General features: G+C 37.7%; 2 protein-coding genes and 1 pseudogene across 2 annotated transcripts; all 3 read left to right on the forward strand.

The window, feature by feature from the left end:
• Positions 1–244: 244 nt before the first annotated feature.
• Positions 245–12,002, forward strand: LOC103953097 (annotated as a pseudogene).
• Positions 12,003–16,330: 4,328 nt separating this feature from the next.
• LOC103953099 lies at positions 16,331–18,796 on the forward strand. Its single transcript, XM_009364822.3, has 2 exons — positions 16,331–16,488; positions 16,891–18,796. Exon 2 carries the CDS (start codon positions 16,900–16,902, stop codon positions 18,013–18,015), a length of 1,116 nt encoding a protein of 371 aa, XP_009363097.2. The 5' UTR covers positions 16,331–16,488; positions 16,891–16,899; the 3' UTR covers positions 18,016–18,796.
• A 936-nt stretch (positions 18,797–19,732) lies between these two features.
• On the forward strand, positions 19,733–20,983 carry LOC103953140 (protein-tyrosine-phosphatase PTP1-like). The gene has a single exon (XM_048578520.1). It carries the CDS (start codon positions 19,864–19,866, stop codon positions 20,815–20,817), a length of 954 nt encoding a protein of 317 aa, XP_048434477.1. The 5' UTR covers positions 19,733–19,863; the 3' UTR covers positions 20,818–20,983.
• The last annotated feature ends 1,353 nt before the right edge of the window (positions 20,984–22,336 follow it).

The following is a 22,336-nucleotide window of genomic DNA, read 5'->3' on the forward strand; positions in this document are numbered from 1 at the left end:
TTTGCAAATGGAATGTTTGCTTTGGTGTTGTCGTTTGGCCTTCTTCTCACTGCATTAAAAAGCAGGAAAGCAAGGTCATGGCGCTATCTATGGCACTTTTTGGTGTTGCAGGTTGGCTAAGAAGAAGCTTTGCAGCAGACTCCGAGTCCTACATTCTAACTAGTAGTGTTCCTTTTTGGGCTGGGCTAGTGGGCTTCTAATTTTTTTCTAGTCCGAAGAAGCCTGAAATTCATTCACAACTCAAGTTTTACCGCAAAAATAAAACCTTAAGCTGTGGTTTGGGCTGTTTGTCCTCTTCAATTATCGAAAGATGCCGGACCCGGAGGAGGAGACCAAGAGGAGGAGGAGGGGGATGCCGGAGGAGGACACCAAACGCCCAAAATCCATGACACTGGCCGCCATCCCTTCCTTGGAGGACTTGTTGGCCAATTCTTGTTCGACCAGAGTCGCCCTTACCCCCAACAGCATGAAAACTGTGCCTTTGCTCTCAAATTCTTCAAAGACAAGGTCCGGATACCCGAACAGATCAACCGAGAGTGGGATCAGTCAGATGCCATTTATATAACTCAATCTGAGGCGGAGAAGCGTAGCACTGTGGCTCTCAACACTCTCAATTTCTGCAAAAACCGGTATGATGAATACGTAGCGTTCGACGAAAATAGGGTTGTTCTTAACTCTTGTGCGGCAGGGGCAGGGGACTACATCAATGCCAGCTTCATCGCAACACCATATTCCTCCTGTTGTTTTATTGCAACAGAAGGTCCACTTTCACACACCTTTGAAGCTTTCCGGGAGACGTTCATCCAGTACCTTGCTCTGTTTTGTCATGCTTACTGACTTGGATGATAACAAATTTGGAGATTATTTTCAGGCCGGTGACAACGACGGCGTTAGTAGTAGAGAATTTGGGAATGTATGTGTAGCCACTAAGTGGATGAGAAGAGTTGGTGGATTTGGAGATGGTAATTCGGATTCACTAGTATTGCGCCTTTTGGAGGTGAAGAAGAAGATTAATAAGGAACAGTCATCAGACTCAGACTCGAAGGAACCTTCACCGCCCATGTCTGTTTTGCATATTCAGTATCCTCAATGGCCCGACCATGGAGCTCCCGAAGACACATTTGCAGTTCGTGGAATTTTGAAAGGAGTAATGTATCAGGTAACACTAGCCATACCCGACTGCGGCCCAATAGTGGTGCACTGCAGCGCAGGTGTTGGGAGAACTGGAACGTACTGCATCATTTATGATGCACTGCAGAGAATTCTTTCGGGGGACATGTCTGCTTTAGATTTAGTAAAAACAATATCCGCATTCAGGTCTCAGCGAGATGGAATGGTCCAGAAACCGGAGCAATATCGTTTCTGTTATGATGCCGTCATTGATGAATTGGAAGAGCTCATATCGGATGGATCCCCACTTGGCAGTTGAATATATAGCGAAGTGAGGTAAACACTTCCAGTACTTGCTTTTGACAGGGCATGGTTTCTTCACTTTTGCAAACTTGAGGTACAATCGTTCTGAATAATTAACATGGAAATCAGAATTACATTTTAGTTATGTAGCTAGATTCAGAGTTGTATTGATTTATGAATTCCTTACTTGCAGTTTATATGTTTTAATTCTTGCTTTATGCTTCTCTTCCATTGAAAGTTAGTGCCCTAGTACACATGCATCTTCTGTGTAATCCCCTCCTCTATGATTTTGAATGTTCACTTTGAGGTAAACTAGTTTGTGCAGTGTGGTGCTAATCTCTTTGGTTTTTGGTACTGCTGCTGCTTTTGTTATAGTGGAAGTATGAGCTCAACTTAATTTCTAATTCTTGGGAGATTGGGTTCATATAACAAGAGAGAGGCTAAAGCTACTGCCTTGATTGGAGGTGATCTCAGTTCCAAGTCACCACTTCTTTGGAAACCCTTTGTGCAAGCAATTCAAGCTGTTGACTTGGGAGATCCCCAATTTTTTTTCTTGGTCAATCATTACTTTTCATTGTCTCTTGATTCAGACATTAGGGAAATTATGCAATGGAGGTTTTTTCACCTTCTGCTCTCAGATTTTGTTTGATGGCTGTGTTAAAAGAAAACGCCTGACTTTCGGACAAATCAGTTTGGAATCATATTCTTCCAATTGCAATCCAAAATTGATCGAAATGAAAATTGTCTTCCAATTTCATTCCAGAAACATTTAAGAAAGTCAACATCCATTCCAATTTCGGAAAACAGAGACATTTTGGATTTTTTGCAAATTTTCAGAATCGAAAAGAGTCAGGCGAGTTTTCCATTGAGTGATATTGGGGGAATGGTCGAATCAAATGTTGTTCATGGAAAAGATCATCTTTGCATCAGTTACAAGATCTTATTTACTTGTACACGAAGATGGTCATTTTTGGTAGTTTAAGTTGAAAGCCCACTGTTTTCCTGATTTCAGAAATAGGATTTAATTCAGGCGTTCCAAGGTCAGAAATTTCAATCGAACTTGCACCCTTGTTCGAAAGATAGTAAGTAGAAGGTAGCATGACTTCATACAGTCATTGTAACAGCTCTACAACTAGGAAAAAAAGCCTTATACACTAAATTGAACCATCAGAGGAAGGAAACATTCAACTCATGCTTATGCTTATCATAACAAATAACTAAAGCCTTTAAGCTTGACTTCTGATTTCATCACTACCATCAAGAAACAATCAACTTATTTGAATTTTAGTGATGTTTTGATTAATGTGGGAAACTTTTGGGCGGTGGGAAGTTCAATGCTAGACTACTAGTGCGGCGGTGCCTAGTATTAGCGACGGAGTAGGATTCTCTCTCCTCCTATTCTCATCCTCTTTCCTCTTCTTCTCTCGCTTATTGTTTTTTGTCTTATTATCCCTATCAAAAAAATCAATATAAGATGTTGATGTAGCTTAATTGTAACCATTCAAGTAGTTGAGGTTGTTGTTTTATTTATAATTTATTCAATTTTCTTTCTGTTATTTTATTGTTTATATTGGCTGTACAATCCTAGCAAGACAAGAACAAGAATCTGATAAGTAGGATGTTCATACCACTTTCTCTGATTATTTATTAAAAAATAAAATTAAGAGAAATCTCTGGTCTTCGTTTGATGAAGAAAATAAAAAAAAATGAGAAAAATATTAGTGAAAGCATTATCGCACAAGAATATATTAATTAACAACTAGTTATTTGTAGGAATTAAGAGTATTTGTATCTGTTTAAGTGATATTTCAATATATTATAAAGTTTTTAGTCAGACGGGTATAGGTGGTGTTGGGTGGGTGGCTAGGGATTTTGTGGGCATTTTCAATGGTGCTGGTGGTGGTATTGGAGCATTTCCTTGTGTCTCAAGTCTTATGGCGGAAGCGGAAGCAATGCGGGTCGCTCTGGTGGCTTGTGTGGAACGAGGCTTTACCTCTATACAATTGGAGACTGACTCTCAGGTTCTTGTTGATATGATTCATGGTCATATACAACCGGAGGCGGTTTTGGATGGTATCTTGTGGGATATAAGTACTTTAAAGCAACAATTTGAATCTATTGAGTTTCTGTATGCTCCTCGTATCTGTAATCAGGTTACGCATTTGGTGGCATCTTTTGTCGTGCATATGGGGGGTAGTCATTCTTCGGATAGTTTTGAACCAGAGTGGTTGTTTAACACTTTAGCATCTGATGTAAACATTTCGATTCGTATCTAATATTACTACAACTTCTGGCAAAAATAAAAAATAAAAAAAACTGATAATTTTAAAATTATAGGCTAATATTTGATTAATACCCATTTAAAAGAGCATTTATTTGACAACAAAAAATAGATCAGAAGAGGCGAGTGATCTGGAGACCGAAGTCAGAGGGTAATCTGAAGCATTCAAGCATCAAGCAATCTTGAGATAGGACATGGACAAGGGACAACAAATCTCTGTAACTATCCTCGGAGTCCGAGTCGGAACATCCAGCGACAGCGAGACAACTGAATCAGCTGCCTCTTCCTTCCGCTCCGCTCCTGCTCCTACTCCTGGAAGGAGATAGGAGCGGAATTGGCGAATTTGGTGAAATATAAGGTGACTTTTCCACCTCCATGATCCATCCATCTGCACATACATGATTTAAGATTTAAGATTTTAGATTGAAGGTACTCCTCTCTGTCTCTGGTCTCTGGTCACTGGTAGCAAGCACACCTTATGATTATTGTTTTGTTCACAATTCAATAATCTCAAATTTGATATCGCATGTGTTACTGTGTGCATTAGGATTAGGCAATCTAGCAGTTCTTTTATTTTTTATTATTATTTTTTAATATTAATTCTCTCTCTTCCGGAAAGTGATGGATTGCCTTAATGGTTACCGCCTTCCTTTTCAATCCACTCCGTCTTGGGTATAAACCCTTTCCGCTCACCTTAATGTAGTTTAGAGATAAATATCACTTGTATTTTTTTTAATACGAATTTGAATTCTTCAATCCGTTAGCTTAATGGGTTAACACGACGCTAGCTGTTAAGATAACGGTTTAGCACAAAAATGGCAAGAACACAGCAAACACGACCTGTTTGCAGGTCCACTTGCGAGTCCAACGAGCAAACAAAAAAGGCGATTGCTATGCCTGTATCATAATTTTCGTTTATTACTAGTCATCCCAACCCACCGTTACCAAATTATAGTTGTAATATTCGATCTTTGTTTCTTCTAGGATGCCGTTATCTCTCAAGTTCTAGTCCAACGTAAGCACCCAATCCCAACCGGCCTGGAGATGTGCGGGACCAAGGGAAAAGGACGCTGCAGCAACAACAACAATGCTAAGCTGATGGATCTAGACATCAACATCCTTATAGACATCATTTTGAGACTGCCCACAACTTCACTTTGTTGCCTTCGAAGTGTCTCTAAGCTGTTGAAGAACATGGTCGACAATCCTGCTTTTGTTACAATGCACACAGAGCGTTTATTTACTGCTACCAACAATGCTGCTGAAGTACCTACCTCAACTTATGCTTCTTGTCAAATCCTCACTCACTGGATGCTTTTACAACTTCAAGCCTTTGTGCTCACTGGATTACAATGTCAATGAAAACGCCTTGAAACTGAGAAACCATGGAATTGCATCTGAGATCTTCTTAACCAGCCATAACAATAGGTACAATGTACATTTTGTTTTCTGCAACTTGGACTGCTTTAAAGACCTCAAGTATGGTGGTTGATGCTTCTTATTCAGTCCACTTAAGGGAGAAGTTCTTATGCTCCCAACCAGTAGTGTCCAAGTGCCAGCCGCACCATCCTATCGTAGAGGTCGTGCATTCTTCGATTGGTATGCTATGGGATTTGATAATATAACAAACACCTACAAGATTCTTCGTGTTTGTGGGAAACCATTTCCCAAAAACATGGTGGCCCAAATTCTTGTATTGGGAACAAGCACTTGGCAAGAGATAAGCTCGGTTTCTCCTTGTGAAGGATTAAGTCACAAGAACGTATCTGCTTGTGGGGATATGCATTGGGTGATCAATTGGGGGACGAGAATTACAGCAATGGGAGAAACTAGCAATATAATTTCTTTCGATTTCAAGAAAGAGGAGTTCTATTGCATTCCTCATCCGCCCTTACGAAGTAACGGTTTCTGCCTTACTTGAATTTGCTTAATCTTAGAGGATGCCTGGCCGTTGTGGATGCTTGGTCTGATATGCATATTGACATTTGGGTGTTGAAAAAATTCAATAACAAAGAGTGGGTGAAACAATTGTGCATAAATAGTAAATACCGAACTTGCAAGATATCTAAGATGTTGTGTGTGTCCAATGGACAGGTGTGGTGAATGGGAACATGGTATATTTTTGAAAGAATTGATCTCCTGCAGGAAGCCTCAGAACAACGTACTGCAATCTTTCTTGATATAAGTGGCAGGACTGTTTCTACAAAGCTCGTGGAGTGTCCAATGTTAGTGCAGCCTGATTTCCCTAAATAATTATGGCAATTTGAAGCGGAAGCAGCTTGGTGTTAGTGCAAGACTATGGCAAATTGATTGAAGCAGAAGCAGGTGAGTACTGGACGGAATTAAGAGAAACTCTATTATCCCTAATGTTTTGGTTACCTTTAAGAGCCGATGTGGAGAAAAATGATGTTGAATAATATAAATATAATAAAGTATGAGATTATATTTTATTATCTAAGTTAGCTCCTAAGTTACGGTTAGGAGGAAATAATATCCAGGTTTTCTTGTCCTTGTGGAATTATGTTTGCTTGTTCAGTAAGCATTTATTTATTTCCTGTTTTTTTATTTATTTTCAGTTAGGATTGATGTATCCTGTTTTCTTTAAAATACCTCCGTATGGAGAAGTATAAAGTGTTATGAGTTTTTGAAATTATGTTAGATACCTCGTTGAGCAAATGACACAGAATGAAAATTGAAAAGACAAAAACCAAAAACTATTTTAAGTTATTTTCACTTTCACAATTAAAATGGTCCCTTTGTGTATTTGATTATATCTACTTCTGGTTACTGGTGTATGAAGTACTTATTCATTCTATGAAACTGCTCTATTTTTCTTTTGTTTGCTTACTTTGGAAATTACTTTTAAGGAAAATACATGGCTCCTAGAGTAGGAAATCATTCTTCATTACAAAGAACAATAATCGAACCTGGCAACCTGAGAATTGAAGGAATTATTTTGTAATCGGATAAATTGGTCATTTCGAGTCAGGCTAAGAAGTCAATTTTCCTGTGGATTTGTGTTGGTGCTACTGCTATTTTCAGAAAAAAGTAAGGGTTACAAGAAACTGTGGTTGCTCTACCCGCCTTTTGCGAGCCCTTTGCTATTAAACAAATACTGCAGATGTGATGTCGCCTTTGCTCTCTGCTTTCTCTGCTTGCTCTGCCCTCATTTCTTAAACGATTTGTTAGATTGCTCCTCCTTGTTGTCACCTCTGTTGTGCTAAATTTCAATGCTGCTGGGCAGCTTTGTTATATTCCGTATCCGATCAGCATACATGGGCTGACAAATGATCTCAGGGCTTATTCAACAAGATGTCCTAAGTGATATTGTCCATTATACACTTGATAATATTCCTGCAGGCGGATTTTTCATCCTGATGCACATACATGTACAGAAAAATAGATCCATTATTTCCTCCCAGAATTATATTTTTATCCAACCGTATTTCCTTCCGTTCGTTTCTTCTTTCCATGTTGGTACAGAAAGAGCAGTTCCCACCAATGATCACCAACTAAACCGTCATTTGCTTGTTTGCAGGAAATCTCATTTGAATCTTTCTGGAGTTAATCCTCCTATCGATCAAGGAATGTAGTACATCCACAGTTATTAACATCATATATTATGTTCTATCCATGTAGCATAAGAGTAAACTGCCCTTGGCCCTAAACCCTAAACCCTAAACCTCGACAGGTGTAAGTTGCCCCTTCCCTGCTAAGAGCAATTCCACCCCTAAAGACTTTGCACCAGCACCCAGCTCATTTATCCACTCAAGTAAACAATAATAGACCCAGTGAACAGTAATAAGTCAAAGCATCTCCATCCCTAACAAAAAATAGCCTAGTCAATTTTATTAAAATATTATTAATTTTTATTATAAAATAATATTTTGGTTTTTTAATTTTTTTTTTTTTACTTCTTTTCTCCCCTCCCGTCTTCTTCTTCTTCTTCTTCTTCTTCTTCTTCTTCTTCTTCTTCTTCTTCTTCTTCTTCTTCTTCTTCTTATTCTTCCCACTTTTCCCAGTCTTTTCTTCTCTCTATACACCATCTTCTTCTTCTTCTTCTTCCTTTTTTTTCCCTCTCTGTACACCATGTCGTCGAATCTACCCTATTCTGAACATGGACACCCACCATCCTGGACCTGTGCACACCGTAAACCCCCCAAAATCAACACCTGCATATTCAAAAATTCATCGAAAATATACAAAACGGAAAAAAAATTCCAGTTGCAAGAAGATCATGATTTGGAAGGGGGACATGGTGTTGAATATATGGATTTATCAGGGGAAGGGGGTTGATGGGGTTCCAGGGATTGGGATGGGTTCCAGGGATCGAGATGGGGTTCCAGGAGTCGGATGGGGTTCCAGATGAGAGAGACTGAAGCCATGACGTTAGCAAGGCGTCAGATGAGCCGTCTCCTTCCTCTGTCGATTTTAGGCCGACTTGTGGACTGGCTTGGGCTGGGTGCCAGTCTATTCCACGGGCTGGAGTGGATTGGCCGAGTCTCAACTTGTTTTTCCCACTGGGTGCCGGCCTCTTTTGCTTCCGATGGAAGTGCTCTTAGAGAAACTGGTGTGACCCTGAGAATTTTGTTGAGGTTCCCTTTACCCCAAAAGCTGGTTGCGGCTTAAGGTACCGTTTGGTACGTGGGACGGGACGGAACAGAGTGGGACAAGGCGTTCCGTCCCATGTTTGGTGCGCCTAAAACAGGTGGAACGAGCTGTTCCACGGGACGAGTTTTGGGTGAATTTTCGTTCCACCTCACCCCCTTGGAACGACTCGTTCCACATCCGTGGAACATAAAATTATAACCTCTCAATGTCCTTCTTCTTCCTCCTTGTTTCCATCCGAGGGCATCTTTGCTCCAGCTCCGTTCCGTTCCGTCCTGTCCCGTCCCATTTCGTTCCGTCCCGTCCCGTCTGCATACCAAACGATACCTAATAGATTCATAGCAGAACTGTAGTGCCTCTGGCTTGTCCCAAGGTATTTCATCACCTAATATATCATTTTTCCTTGCTCTATTTGTATCCTGATGATAAATGCTTTCCTGCATTAATGAAGTAGCTCAATGCCCATCTCCATCATCATTGTCCTTTTCATCTGTACCTGATTTCTTCCATCTAGGAGTTGGTGGGAAAACAAACATCTTGGCCATCATGTTATGATAGGTTGAGGTACAATGATTTCTTCCACCGGTTATTTAGTTCTTCTAACTTTTAATGTATCCAAGCGAGCTCATATGGCGGGGTGTCCAATTCTTTTTCAAGTGAACTATGCTATCACTTGGTATTACGATCTAAAGAGTTTCAAACTCTTCCCTCACAAACATAGGCGAAGATATATGGGTATGGGGACAAGAAGGGGCGGTCGTCCCTTTGGTCACTGGAAATCGGCATCAAGAGTGAGGATTTCACCCATCTGGTCCTTTGAACTGAGCAGAAATCTGTTGCGCTACTTCGATGCTTTTATGTTTTATGCTTCGCTACTTCTTCTGCGTTTTATTATTTTTTTTTAAATACTTAGGTCAAAATGATGTCGTTTTGGTAATGGGATAAAAAAAAACATGGAACGATGTCGTTAATGAGGACTACGATAAGACAGTCATTATTCAAGAGTCTGTTAAGTTGTTTGATAGTATGAAGGAATTGGGCATGTAGAAAAGTTTCAAGTCTTATGAGGCTCTATTTAAGGTCGTTATGCATGACAAACCGGTATATGATGACCAAGAGGTATCTTAATGCAATGTTGACCGAGGGAAAAGAGCCCAATAGGCATACTTACAAATTCTATGAGTCACTTAGTCATGCCTGCAAGGTGTTTGACAAAATACCCTACTTAACTGCCTCTCTCTTGAATTCCACGCTCAGGAGTTACTCTAAAGAGAATCGTTGGGAATATGCCTTGTATCTCTTCCTTAACATGATATTTGAGTCAAGATGCAACGAGGAAAAACCTGATAATTTCACCATTCTCATTGCTTTGAAGGCGTGTGTGAGATCAAAGCACTCACATATGAGAAAATCATACATGGGTTTGTTAAGATACAAGACAAGGTTGCACTCAATATGTATTGCATTTATTCCAAATGAGGAGACATGAGCAAGGCTGTGAAAGTGTTTGACGAGTTTTCGCAACCGAATGTATTTTTATGGAGCTCGACAAAAAGAAAGGTAGAAGATTCTACTCTTTCATATTTCGCCTCTCCCCCGACTATTTCTGACCTCCTCACTAGTTATATATAATAATGAACACGTTTATCAATACTTAATAATCTAATTATCAACTTTCAGTACACAATCGAGGTATATTGTCAATAACAAAGTTGTGATTGTTTAGATGATATGTGTTGGTTTGCTCCCCAAATCTACGGTTGCACAAAAATGTTGAGACATACCATTCTGGCCTAAACAGTCAAAGTTAGAAAACGTTTGTCCTATTTAGTTGGTGAAAGAGTTTATCTTCTTTAAGTCTATAACGGACGTACAGTCCATTGGTAAGTTCTGTTCTTACAACTTAATTTCCATGTATTTTTGTTTTTTCAATTTAATTGGATTTGCAAAATTTGGAATTTCTGTGTTGATTTGGGTGTTTATGTCAACCTGGGTTTGAAATTTGATTTCTTGGCAATCAGAATTTTAGCAAATTTTGATAATCTGTTCAATTGAATCTGAAGCTGGATTTATTAATAATTAGATGAAATCCCAACATAATTTTAATTTGGAAACTTAGAATTGTTGTGGATTCGGTTACAAATTTGTAATTTTTGGCTCCTTTTTTGCATATGCTTTTCACTGTGTTTCCAGCTTTGTTTTGATTTTCTTGGATTGCCCTTTTAATTGTTTGGTAGGCAAGACGGATACCGAAGATGCCGAATGAAGCGGAACTGATGAGTTTTGGCAAGATTTTGGAGAACAACGTGACAGTGGGTCAGTGTAAATTACCTTTGGTTCATATTGGTTAGGGAATTGTCATGATGCGTGTTGTTGTACAGCCAGCTATGGGAAAATCTAAAACAGGTAATGTTTCCGTTAGGAACATAATCTCGGGTTTTTTAGAAGTATCAGCTGGGGTTGGGTGGTCTAAGAAACAGCATATTAAATTTGGTGTTTAGCGTGCTTAAACTGGTAGGGATGATCAGAATTGATGTTTTTAGTTATTAAAACGTGTTATTTATCCTGTAAACTACACCAGGGGGACGGGGGATGGTTAGAACTTTGAACCCAGGATGCAGTAGGGTTAAGAGAAATACCCTCCCCACTGGGGCAATCAATCACTTGCAGAATTGTTAAAATACCTCTGCTAAAAATATGAGCTTTACTTGCTGTACTTTATTTTTACTGTGATGTGGAAAGTCTTTACAATGGCTTATTTGTGATACTTGATGAAGAGGTTTGCGTTTAAGACGAGAGTAGTGCGGTCTCTTTCTTGCAGTGAAATATGTATTTGTGAATGTGGGTTTGTGGGATTTGCTGCTTTGATAGGTGAACATCTTTGTCCTGCAACTTTTCCTTTCAGTTCGATTGAACAATTGGTTCGCAACATGCTATCGTGCTTTGTCTATTGTTTGGTATGAAGTTGAATTGCAATGTCTTTAACCCTTTTTATTTTTTTGGCAAAGTGTCTTTAACCCTTTGATTCACCCACTGTAAGCCTACTTACCTCCGGTTGAAGCCATTCAAGTCAAACTGTCTGTAGCAAATCGCGCCAGACCATGGGTCCATCCGCACCACCAACGTTCCTCCGCTTTAGTGAAGGTAAGCTATCCATCCTACTCTAAATTTCAGAAATTTTGAGGGATTTTGTTTCCTTTTCAATACCAATCAGGTAATCATTCTGTATGAATGGATTGGATGGATTGAAGCACCGGGGAGTTGATTGGAGTGGCCTGTACCAGCATGGAGATTATTTCTTTGCTCATCAGAGGCTGTACATTATTGACCCTGCTTGTGGTGATCAACCTCTCTACAGTGAAGACAAATCAATTATTTTCACGGTAGAGTCGCGTCATATGTTTTTAAATTTTGTATAGTTTAATTTATTGAATATTTGAAAAAATAGATAAAATTTTCAATTTTCGATTAGTGATGTGATGTTTGTTTTGAAAATCATTAGGTGAATGGAGAGATTTACAACCATGCAAAGCTGAGGAGCCGTCTGCCAAATCAGATTTATAAGGTCTGATTAGTTATAAATGAAATTACTTTTCATTCCCAATGACCTTATTTATCGTTTTTCTTAATGGATTAGCTGAACATGCGGTAGATGCTGACTTAAAATCAAATATGAAAATGTTTTAGGATTTGATTCCAATTTGTTTGATTACTTTGCTTTTCGTAATTTGTTTTGCTTATCGACAAATGGAGTACTGATTGGATGAGACTAAACATATTTTTGTAACCAGTTCGTAGTTTTACCATCCTAGTTTTGATGGAATTGGAGCTTTCAGTAAAGGGTTCTGATGTAATTGGAGTTTTGAGTAATGGATTTTTTTTCAACAGTTAAAAGTATCATTTTTGATTCATTTATTAGTAAGATATTATATATAGCTCTACTAGGAAGGCCACTGTATATGTCTTCGTCCTGTTAATTATATATGGCTCTTGATGACAACTGAATTGAGTCTAAATGAAAACCAACCAAGCTGCTGATCTTACCAACCCAGTCACTTATCTTACCAACCCAGTCACTTATCTCTTGCTTATTTATATTATTTGTAGATGAGTATGTTGCTGAGTGATTTTCTGAGATTCACTCAGCTCAAATATGTTATCTAAATCGCTATAAATGAGAATGTGATTACGTTCCTACCATCATTTTGCGTACTTTCTGTGAAAATTATTCATGCCTTATTTTACTGAAACCGAACTCATCTATACTTTGTTTGTTTATGATTATGTTGAATTTTTTTTCTAGGTTAAATATATCTTATTCATGTAGTTAAGGCTGGTGCATTCAAATCCTACAGTATCGTGCAGACCAATTTACTAGTTGCTTCTAAAACAATAGGAGTGGACATGTTTGGTATACTCGTTGGATTCAAAATTTTATTTTAAATAATGATGAATGTAGCTTTGTGCCATTTTTCTTGTCGATGATTTTTAAGGATTTTGGCTCCTATCACGTACATATTTTTGGCTTCTGCAATCCCAGTCATTTCATTTGGTGAACAATTGGAGAGAAGTACTGGTGTTTTTTCGCAACTCATCAACTGCTCCACCTCCAAGTCTTAGAAATTATTTATTTATTTTTACTTGTTTCTGTATAGTAGTATTCAGGGTGATAATTTGGTTAACTTACACAATGAATTAGTCAATTAAATATACTCATTTCAGACTGTGAGACTTTTCGCTATAAGTTAATCTCGTATTAGATTTCCAATTCACAACATTAATAACTCCTTTTCAACTTCAAGGGCATTGCGATATAAATCATATTTATTGTTGTTCTCTAAAGGTCTCTGATAGAGATTTTACCACCAGAAAAAACAAGGGTTAAGCCATTGAAAATTTTTGCAAGAAAATAAGTTTTTGTAGTATAGAATGGCTCAAGCAAGGTTGATCTCCTTAGGGACTGGTATAAACAATTTACGAGTTTTTGGATTATTTGACTTAATCAACTCTAAGAATTGCACTGATTTGACAAAACTGAAATCTACTGTGCGTGACTTAACAAATTTAAAATGGGAATTAGCTTATAGAAATAGCGATCCAACTAAACAAAACAAGTAAATGTAGAAACTCAAGATAAAATAAATAATTGAAGAAAATTAGATTGACAAGCTCTTCCAATTGCTTAAATAAATGAAAACACAGATGTTTTGAAGGTTGGGTTTTTCCTTGTGTAGTTTTACTTGTGACATTCAAGCTAAAATGCATAGCATTACGTGCAATTCATCCATGAAATTTATATTAAATACAAACATGAGTGATTCATTAATCTTGGTAATAATCTTTTTGATAAACCATGTAATCCCTGAGAGTATGATATTTACCTTAGGAGAAATTACAATCCTCAATCATAAGAAGCATAACCAATTTTAACTTACATTCATTCAAAATTGGATCCGATGACTTTTCTAAGTATCCTAATGATGATCAAGCATCAAGGCACATAAATAATTTAATTCAGTGACTAAAAATATCAAGGTAAGCATGTAACAACACTTAAGCAATTAAAAGAGAAATCTACTTAATCATGTTGAGACTCACTGCCTCGTTCTAGCAAAAGAAAATTAGTTACACATACTTGTTCCATTACACAAGGAATTATCCATTAAATCAAAGAAAGAAAACACCCCTGTTTTTACGAGATGAGCTATTAGATCTTCTCCTCAAAGAAATGAGAAATTTTTTATTGTGACGGAAACACGGATGATACATTATATGTTTTTATATTAGTGGTGGAAAATTTTATTTTTTAAGTTATTAATTTTTTAACACACAAATCCATTATTTATATAATAATATATAATGTACCATCTCGTGTATCAATCACATTAAAAAACATCTTCAAAGAAAGGAGCATGCTTTTCTTCTCTTCAAAGAAAACTTAGCCTGCTTTTGTGTCCAATCCCACATCATTTGTCATCATGATGTCCCAAATTAATGGCCCTCCTTCTCTTTTTTGAAAGAATCGTTCCATCTCCGAAAACCAATTCCTTTGCCTTTGAAAAATGACAAAAGCAAAGGAATCTAGCCTTTCTTTTTCTGCGAACATAATCATGATGTTCCCTCATCATTCCTCATCATCACATGCTGCATCCATTTAGCAGAAGACAAAATTGAATCTTTTCTAAGCATCATAATGATGATCAAGTATCAAGGCACATATATAGTTTAATTCAGTTATTGAAAATATCAAAGTAAGGATGTAACAACACTTAAGCAATTAAAAGAGAAATCTACATAATCATGTTGAGGCTCAGTGTCTCACTCTAGCAAAAGAAAATTAGTTACACATACTTGTTCTATTACACAAGGAATTATCCATTAAATCAAAGAAAGAAAACACCCCTGCTTTTACGAGATGAGCTCTTCGATCTTCTCCTCAAAGAAATGAGAAATTTTTTATTGTGACAGGAATACGGATGGTATATCACATATTTTTATATAAGTGGTGAAATTTTTTTTTTTTAAGTTATTAACTTTTTAACATATAAATCAATGATATATAATATACCATCTAGTATGCTAATCACGTTAAAAAACATCTTCAAAAAGAGGAGCATGCTTCTTCTTCTCTTCGAAGAAAACTTAGCCTTCTTTTCTGTCCAATACCACAACATTTGTCATCATGATGTCCCAAATTAACGGCCCTCCTCCTCTTTTTTCAAAGAATCGTTCCATCTCCGAAAACCAATTCCTTTGCCTTTGAAAAATGACAAAAGCAAAGGAATCTAGCCTTTCTTTTTCTGCGAACATAATCATGATGTTCCCTCATCATTCCTCATCATCACATGCTCCATCCATTTAGCCGGAAGCTGGTCTGGAAACACACCAAACTCGACTCCTAAAAATACAATACGTCAAAAATATCACAAATATTTAAAATATCCAACTAAATTAGACAATAAAATAACTATAAAAAGACAAAATATATAGTATAAATATTCATTCACCAATCTTGCATTTCCAGATATTTTACTTGAAGAATCTTCAACCCCTATCGACCATCGTATTTATATTAGCATCTTGTTAATCAGTAATGGATATGGGAAACAAAAGGTAGGCAATGATTCAAAGGAGGGATTTGGATCCTATATGGAACCAAATTATGATTTTAAGAATTCTCATATTTTAATTATTTATCGTGTATCGTGTGATTATAAATTATTTGATTTTTTTATTTAAAATTAAATACAAATAATATCTGATGAAAACTGATCGCACGATAAACGATTAGGATGTCAAGATTCCTATGATTCCCACAAAGTGGATCCGGAGAGAATCCTCATATTCAAAGAAGAGAAACCTTTAAGGGAAATGATCCCCCTTTTTTTTTTATATGAAAATGGGGATTAGTTTTGGAGTCCACACCACATCAAACTTTAACAATCCGAACCGTTTATTTTTCAAGTTGGACCTCACAGATCATCATTGCAAAATATTAGCCAAATAAAAAATGTTTAAGATATCTAATTGACTTCAAAGAAATTAACGAATTATTTGTTATACAAGAAACAATGAAATTTTATCTTGATAATTAAATAAGCAAATTGTTTCAGATTGAGTTGAATTTTTGTTGGAATGATCTATGAAATGAGGCCTATAAAATAGATAGTTTGAATCCTTGAAATTAGATATAGAGTGAGCCCCACACATAATTCTCATTTAAAGAAAAAAGAGAAATCCCTTTGCATAGAGGGTTTGTTCAAATGAGAATGAACTATACGATAAATGACAACAAACAACTCACTGTTAAATAAAAACTCACCAAGTACCCACCAATAAACAATAATTATTAATTAATAAAGAAAGTGCTATTGGTATTTCAAAATTTTCATTTTACACTTCTTACAAATGTATTTTTATTTCTAAATATAGAAAATTTGGGATGTAGAATGAAAAATTTGGAATGCCAATAACAATTCCCAGTTCGCACTTCGTAGTCCCATCGCAGCCTCTACATATTCATCTCTCTCTCTCTCTCTCTCTCTCTCTCTTTCTTTCTCTCTCGATCTTTGATCACTCCTAGTCTCTCCTTCCCAGCGCCGACCCGCGACCCGCGACCTGTGAGCTTCTTCTTGCCGTTTTGAGTCTCGATAGCACAAACTAGATCCCCGCCTCGATTCCAAAAGGTTAGTCTCACATGTCTGTTTTAATTTTCCGTTGTATTTATCTGTTCAAATTGGTTCTGATTAGACAAATATGTGTGGTCCTGATAAACTGAGATCCATTTTTTTGGAAGTGGCTCCTATGGTTGTGATTGAACACTAATATCTATCGAAAAGCCCCATGGTTGTGATTGGACCAACATGCATTTATATTTGTTTTGTCTCACTTGAGTTTTGCCAGCCATCTCCCTCTAAATGCATGTTTTGGTGTTTTAAAATTTGAAAGTGGAATTGTTAGTTGTCTCTTTTATTTCGGCAGTGGACTAGTCATTTACATTGAAGCTTGAATTGTGAATTTTTTGAATTTTGGTTTTTATGATAACATGGAGTTATAGGTCCTTACACAACACGTCTTGTCTTCTACAGCTTCAACAAATGGATATGGTCGATGAGGGCCTTATGAGTATTTTAGATATGTGTAAAGGATTAGAAAACATAACTTTCCGAGTAGCATCCAAAACGGATTGGGTCGATGCAAAGTGCCTTGCAGGAGACGGAATTCACCTCAAGGTGCTAGAAAATGAAGTGCTTCTCAAGATGATCAATGAGATGCTCAAGGGACTGTCGACGGGAATGACAGAGAGGATTGCTGGATATATACTTATACTTGTGTGGAACATGAGATCCGAATCTGACAACAGTAGGCGCATCTTTCCGGAAAAGAGCCCAAGTAATCAAGGGATAGATGTTGAGGCCCTTTCTCACACAGTTGTATCACCCCCAGGGACAATCCCCATCAAGCTTTCTGCAGTAGGGCGAAACAGTTATTCCCTAAATGAGTGTGTCAGAGTTGGATGTTTTCTTGCTGCCTCTCTGTTAAAATTGTTCAGAAGAACTGCATACTCTTGGGACAAAGTCAAGTTTCATATACAGAGAGCGTACACTAACTATACTAAGGAACCGTGGCCATTGAAAGACCTCAATATCGTCGCCAGTCATGTTGGAAAACTCTCTCATTTATGGGAATATAATACCATATTCAGGGACACCCTGGGATCCATTCTATACTCCATAGGAGACCTTGAAGAGGGTCGAGGGATGGTTACAATGCTCTTTGCAGGGCATCTTGCATACACTGGAATGCATATTGTCGATTTGTTCTGCAAAGCTGTAACAGGTCTTCAGTGTCAACCGACTGATTTGATGAAAGCCTTACACTTACATACATCCATGTATAAGACTATTCTTGATGAGCTAAGAATTATAATTGAATCATATATAGGGTCGGAGGAAGAAGATAAAAAGAGACAGACGTTCCAGTATGCAAGACTGTTCGACAGTCAAATGTTCAATAATCTACAATCGAAGAAATGTGCCCATCTAGTCTGTATCTTAGCGTACCTTTGTCAACAATGTGGCAGTGCAGGAACTGGAGACGTAACCCAAATTGCAGTGATAGCAACCATTGGGCAAGAGGCTAAGGGCAGGTTCAAGGCAATTGCAATCAACATCTACAATTATATCGTTACCAATAATGAAATAGAAAAATAAGCCCACCAGTGAGAGTCCTTCTCACCATAGTGTGAGTTTCAGCTTTCTTCTCCGTTTTCCTGCGTAGCCGCTAGCCCTGTTATGGCTAAGGTCGGTGGCAGTCCATGCTTTTCCTATTTTCTTCTTCTTTTCTTTTCCCTTTTTCTGGTATGCAATAAGCTCATCCCCTTTTCTGTCCTTATCTACACCTTTCTTGCATCTATTTTCACCATTTAGATCCCAAATTCCATATCTTCCCCTTCCTATACCATCCTCACCATTTGGCCTCATTATCTTTCTAGTAAATCTCAATTCAATTCGCCTACCTTTTCTTGTGATTTTTCACATTTTAAAGGGACCCTTGTTGATTTTTGTTGGTCTTTCCCGGTGTTCGCCCTTGTTGGCGATGTCGTTGCTTGGATATTTCTTCTTATGGGCTTCCTTTGTTTCTGGGTGGCGTTCGTTTTGGTGGTCTGTGGAGGATGATGTGGCCTTATTCTTTTTCAACTTTGGCTTTCTGGATGGTGATGGGGGTTGGCTTCTATGCTTCGTTCTGAGGTGTGTCAGTGCTGGATGGAGTTTCTATAGTAGCTTTAGAAACTTTGGGTTCTATTTTGTGGTTTGTGTATGCTAGGCTACAAACTAGACTTGGGCTTGTTTGTTTTTTGTGTATTTGAGATCCACGTTGTTCCTTGTAATTAGTGTGTTCATGTACCTCTTTATGTGTTTTGTTATTGTGATATCTTCTTGTTGGTAATATCTTCTTTGTAATTAGTGTGTTTATGGACCTCTTTATGTGTTTTGTTTGTGTGCAGTACCTCTTTATGAATCTCAAAATTCAAACTCATCTAACGGTGATAAATAAGGTGGTGAGCAAAAATGCTCCCTTAATATTATACTGTTTTGGCTGTATGCTTTTTTTGTTCTTGGGATTCCTTTTATCTTAATAAAGTTTATTTTCTTAGAAAAAAAAAATTATACTTTTTTTATAATAGGTATTGACTGCCATGTGAATTTTGTATTGAACTAATTAGTAGTGAATTTACTTAAGGTTAGGGGACGGACATTCTTCTTCAACTCATTACATGCCAGATTCAAACTCTCTACTTTTTTAGTTTAAATTAAAATAAAATATTGTTTGTCATTCGAGAAAAAGAACGCATGCTTCAAATTCCTTCTATTCTTAGAGTTTTTACTTCATGTTGGGTTCCATTCTAGATACACTTGTTTCACATTCTTCCCACCAGTGGTAGATACATTGATGACCCCCCCCCCTCCCCCGAATTTCGGTAAACGTCTATGGATACCTTAGGCGTTGACCCTCCGAACTTCGGTGAATGTCTATGGATAACTTGGGTGCTGCCCTTTTAAAGATTAGAGTTTGCTTCATACATGCCCTCCAACTAACTTTAGGCCTACCAAGACTCGGTGAATGTTCATGGATACCTTGGGTGCTGCCCCTTGCATACATTAAAATGTGTGCAATATGTTTTTCTAAATGACTTTAGGTCTACCAAGACTCGATGAAATGACAATATGCATGCTATTTATGGTAAAGTCCCACATTCTAACTAGTAGTGTCCCTTTTTGGGCTGGGCTAGTGGGCTTCTAATTTTTTTCTAGTCCAAAGAAGCCTGAAATTCATTCATAACTCAGATTTTACTGCAAAAATAAAACCCTAAGCTGTGATTTGGGCTGTTTGTCCTCTTCAATTAACGAAAGATACCGGACTCGGAGGAGGAGGGAGATGCCGGAGGAGGACACCAAACGCCCAAAATCCATGACGCTGGCCGCCATCCCTTCCTTGGAGGACTTGTTGGCCAATTCTTGTTCGACCAGAGTCACCCTTACCCCCCAACAGCATGAAAAATGTGCCCTTGCTCTCAAATTCTTCAAAGACAAGGTCCGGATGCCGAACAGATCAACCGAGAGTGGGATCAATTAGATGCCATTTATATAACACAATCTGAGGCGGAGAAGCGTAGCACTGTGGCTCTCAACACTCTCAATTTCTGCAAAAACCGGTATGATGAATACGTAGCGTTCGACGAAAATAGGGTTGTTCTCAACTCTTGTGCGGCAGGGGCAGGGGACTACATCAATGCCAGCTTCATCGCAACACCATCTTCCTCCTCTTGTTTTATTGCAACACAAGGTCCACTTTCACACACCTTTGAAGCTTTATGGGAGATGGTCATCCAGTACCGTTGCTCTGTAATTGTCATGCTTACTGACTTGGTTGATAACAAATGTGGAGATTATTTTCAAGCCGATGACAACGACGGCGTTAGTAGTAGAGAATTTGGGAATGTATGTGTAGCCACTAAGTGGATGAGAAGAGTTGGTGGATTTGGAGATGGTAATTCGGATTCACTAGTATTGCGCCTTTTGGAGGTGAAGAAGAAGATTAATAAGGAACAGTCAACAGACTCAGACTCAAAGGAACCTTCACCGCCCATGTCTGTTTTGCATATTCAGTATCCTCAATGGCCCGACCATGGAGGTCCCGAAGACACATTTGCAGTTCGTGGAATTTTGAAAAGAGTGAGGTATCAGGTAACACTGGGCATACCCGACTGCGGCCCAATAGTGGTGCACTGCAGCGCAGGTGTTGGGAGAACTGGAACGTACTGCACCATTCATGATACACTGCAGAGAATTCTTTCGGGCGACATGTCGGCTTTAGATTTAGTAAAAACAATAACCACATTCAGGTCTCAGCGAGATGGAATGGTCCAGAAACCGGAGCAGTATCGTTTCTGTTATGGCTCCTACCACATACATATTTTTGGCTTCTGCAATCCCAGTCATTTCATTTGGTGAACAATTGGAGCGAAGTACTGGTGTTTTTTGCAACTCTTCAACTGCTCCAACTCCAAGTCTTAGAAATTATTTGTTTATTTTTACTTGTTTCTGTACAGTAGTATTCAGGGTGGCTATTTGGTTAACTTACACAATTATTTAGTCAATTAAATACACTTGTCTCGACTGTCTTGTATTAGATTTCCAATTCACAACATTAATAACTCCCTTTCAACTTGAAGGGCACAACGATATAAATCATATTTATTGTTCTTCTCTAATGGTCTCGCATTTCAATATAGTTTACTTGAAGAATCTTCAGCCCTTTTTGATCACCGTATGTATATTAGCCAGCAATGGGCAGGGGAAACAAAAGGTAGGAAATGACTCAAAGGAGGGATTTGGATTCCATCCAGATCCAAATTGTGGGAATCCTCACATCTTAACCATTTATTGTGTTTTGTGTGATCAGAAATCATTTGACTTTTTTTTTTATTTAAAATTAAATACAAATAGTATCTGACAAAAACTAACCGCACAATATACGATGAATGATTAAGATGTGGAGATCCCTAAGATCCCCACAAAGTGGATTCGGAAAGAATCCTCATATTCAAACGAGGGAAACCTTTAAGGGAAGGAATCCCCTTTTTTTTTTTTTTTTTTTTTAATTTAACTTTTTAATTTTATAAAATGGGGATTAGTTTTGGAGTCCATATCACATCAAACTTTAATGATCCGAACCGTGTATTTTTCAAGTTGCATCTGATAGATCATCTTTGCAAAGTATTAGCCAAATAAAAAATGTTGTTAAAATAAATTAATGAATAATTTGTTATATAAGAAATAATGAAATTTTATCTTGATAATTAAATAGGCAAATAGTTTCGAATTGAATTGAATCTTTGTAATAATGATTTATGAAATGAGACTTACAAAATAAACAGTTTGGATCGTTGAAATTCGATATGGAGTGAGCTCCACACATAATTCTCATTCTTTTTAAAAAAATGAAAATCCCTTTGCATAAAAGGTCTATTCAAAAAATACTGAACTATACGATAAATGACAACAACTCATTAAAAACAGTAATTATTAAATAAAAACGACCAAGTACCCACCAATATACAATAATTATTAATTAATAATCCTAATAGTGAAAACGGCGTCGTTTTCCCCTAGCGTAACCCTAAACTATCGTCTTTCTCTCCCAATTCCCAGTTCCCAGTTGGCACTTCGCAGTCCCATATAGCCTCCGCGTACTCAACTCTCTCTCTCTCTCTCTCTCTCTCTCTCTCTCTCGATCTTCGATCACTCTCAGTATCTCCTTCCCAGCGGTGACTAGCGACTCGCGAGCTTCTTCTTGTTGTTTTGAGTCTCGACAACACATACCAGATCCCCACCTCGATTCCAAAAGGTTAGTCTCACATGTCTGTTTTAATTTTCCGTTGTATTTATCCGTTCAAATTGGTTTTGATTGGACAAATTTGTGTGGTCCTGATAAACTGAGATCCATTTTTCTGGAAGTGGCTCCTATGGT

The sequence above is a fragment of a genome, unplaced genomic scaffold, assembly GCF_019419815.1.
Source record: "Pyrus x bretschneideri cultivar Hongxiangsu unplaced genomic scaffold, Pyrus_bretschneideri_v1 Contig121, whole genome shotgun sequence".
NCBI classification, from domain to species: Eukaryota; Viridiplantae; Streptophyta; class Magnoliopsida; order Rosales; family Rosaceae; genus Pyrus; species Pyrus x bretschneideri.

Bases quoted from the DNA above. Each gene is read 5' to 3' on its own strand.
- LOC103953099 (XM_009364822.3), top strand. From the start codon at position 16,900: ATGGATATGGTCGATGAGGGCCTTATGAGTATTTTAGATATGTGTAAA.
- LOC103953140 (XM_048578520.1), top strand. From the start codon at position 19,864: ATGTGCCCTTGCTCTCAAATTCTTCAAAGACAAGGTCCGGATGCCGAA.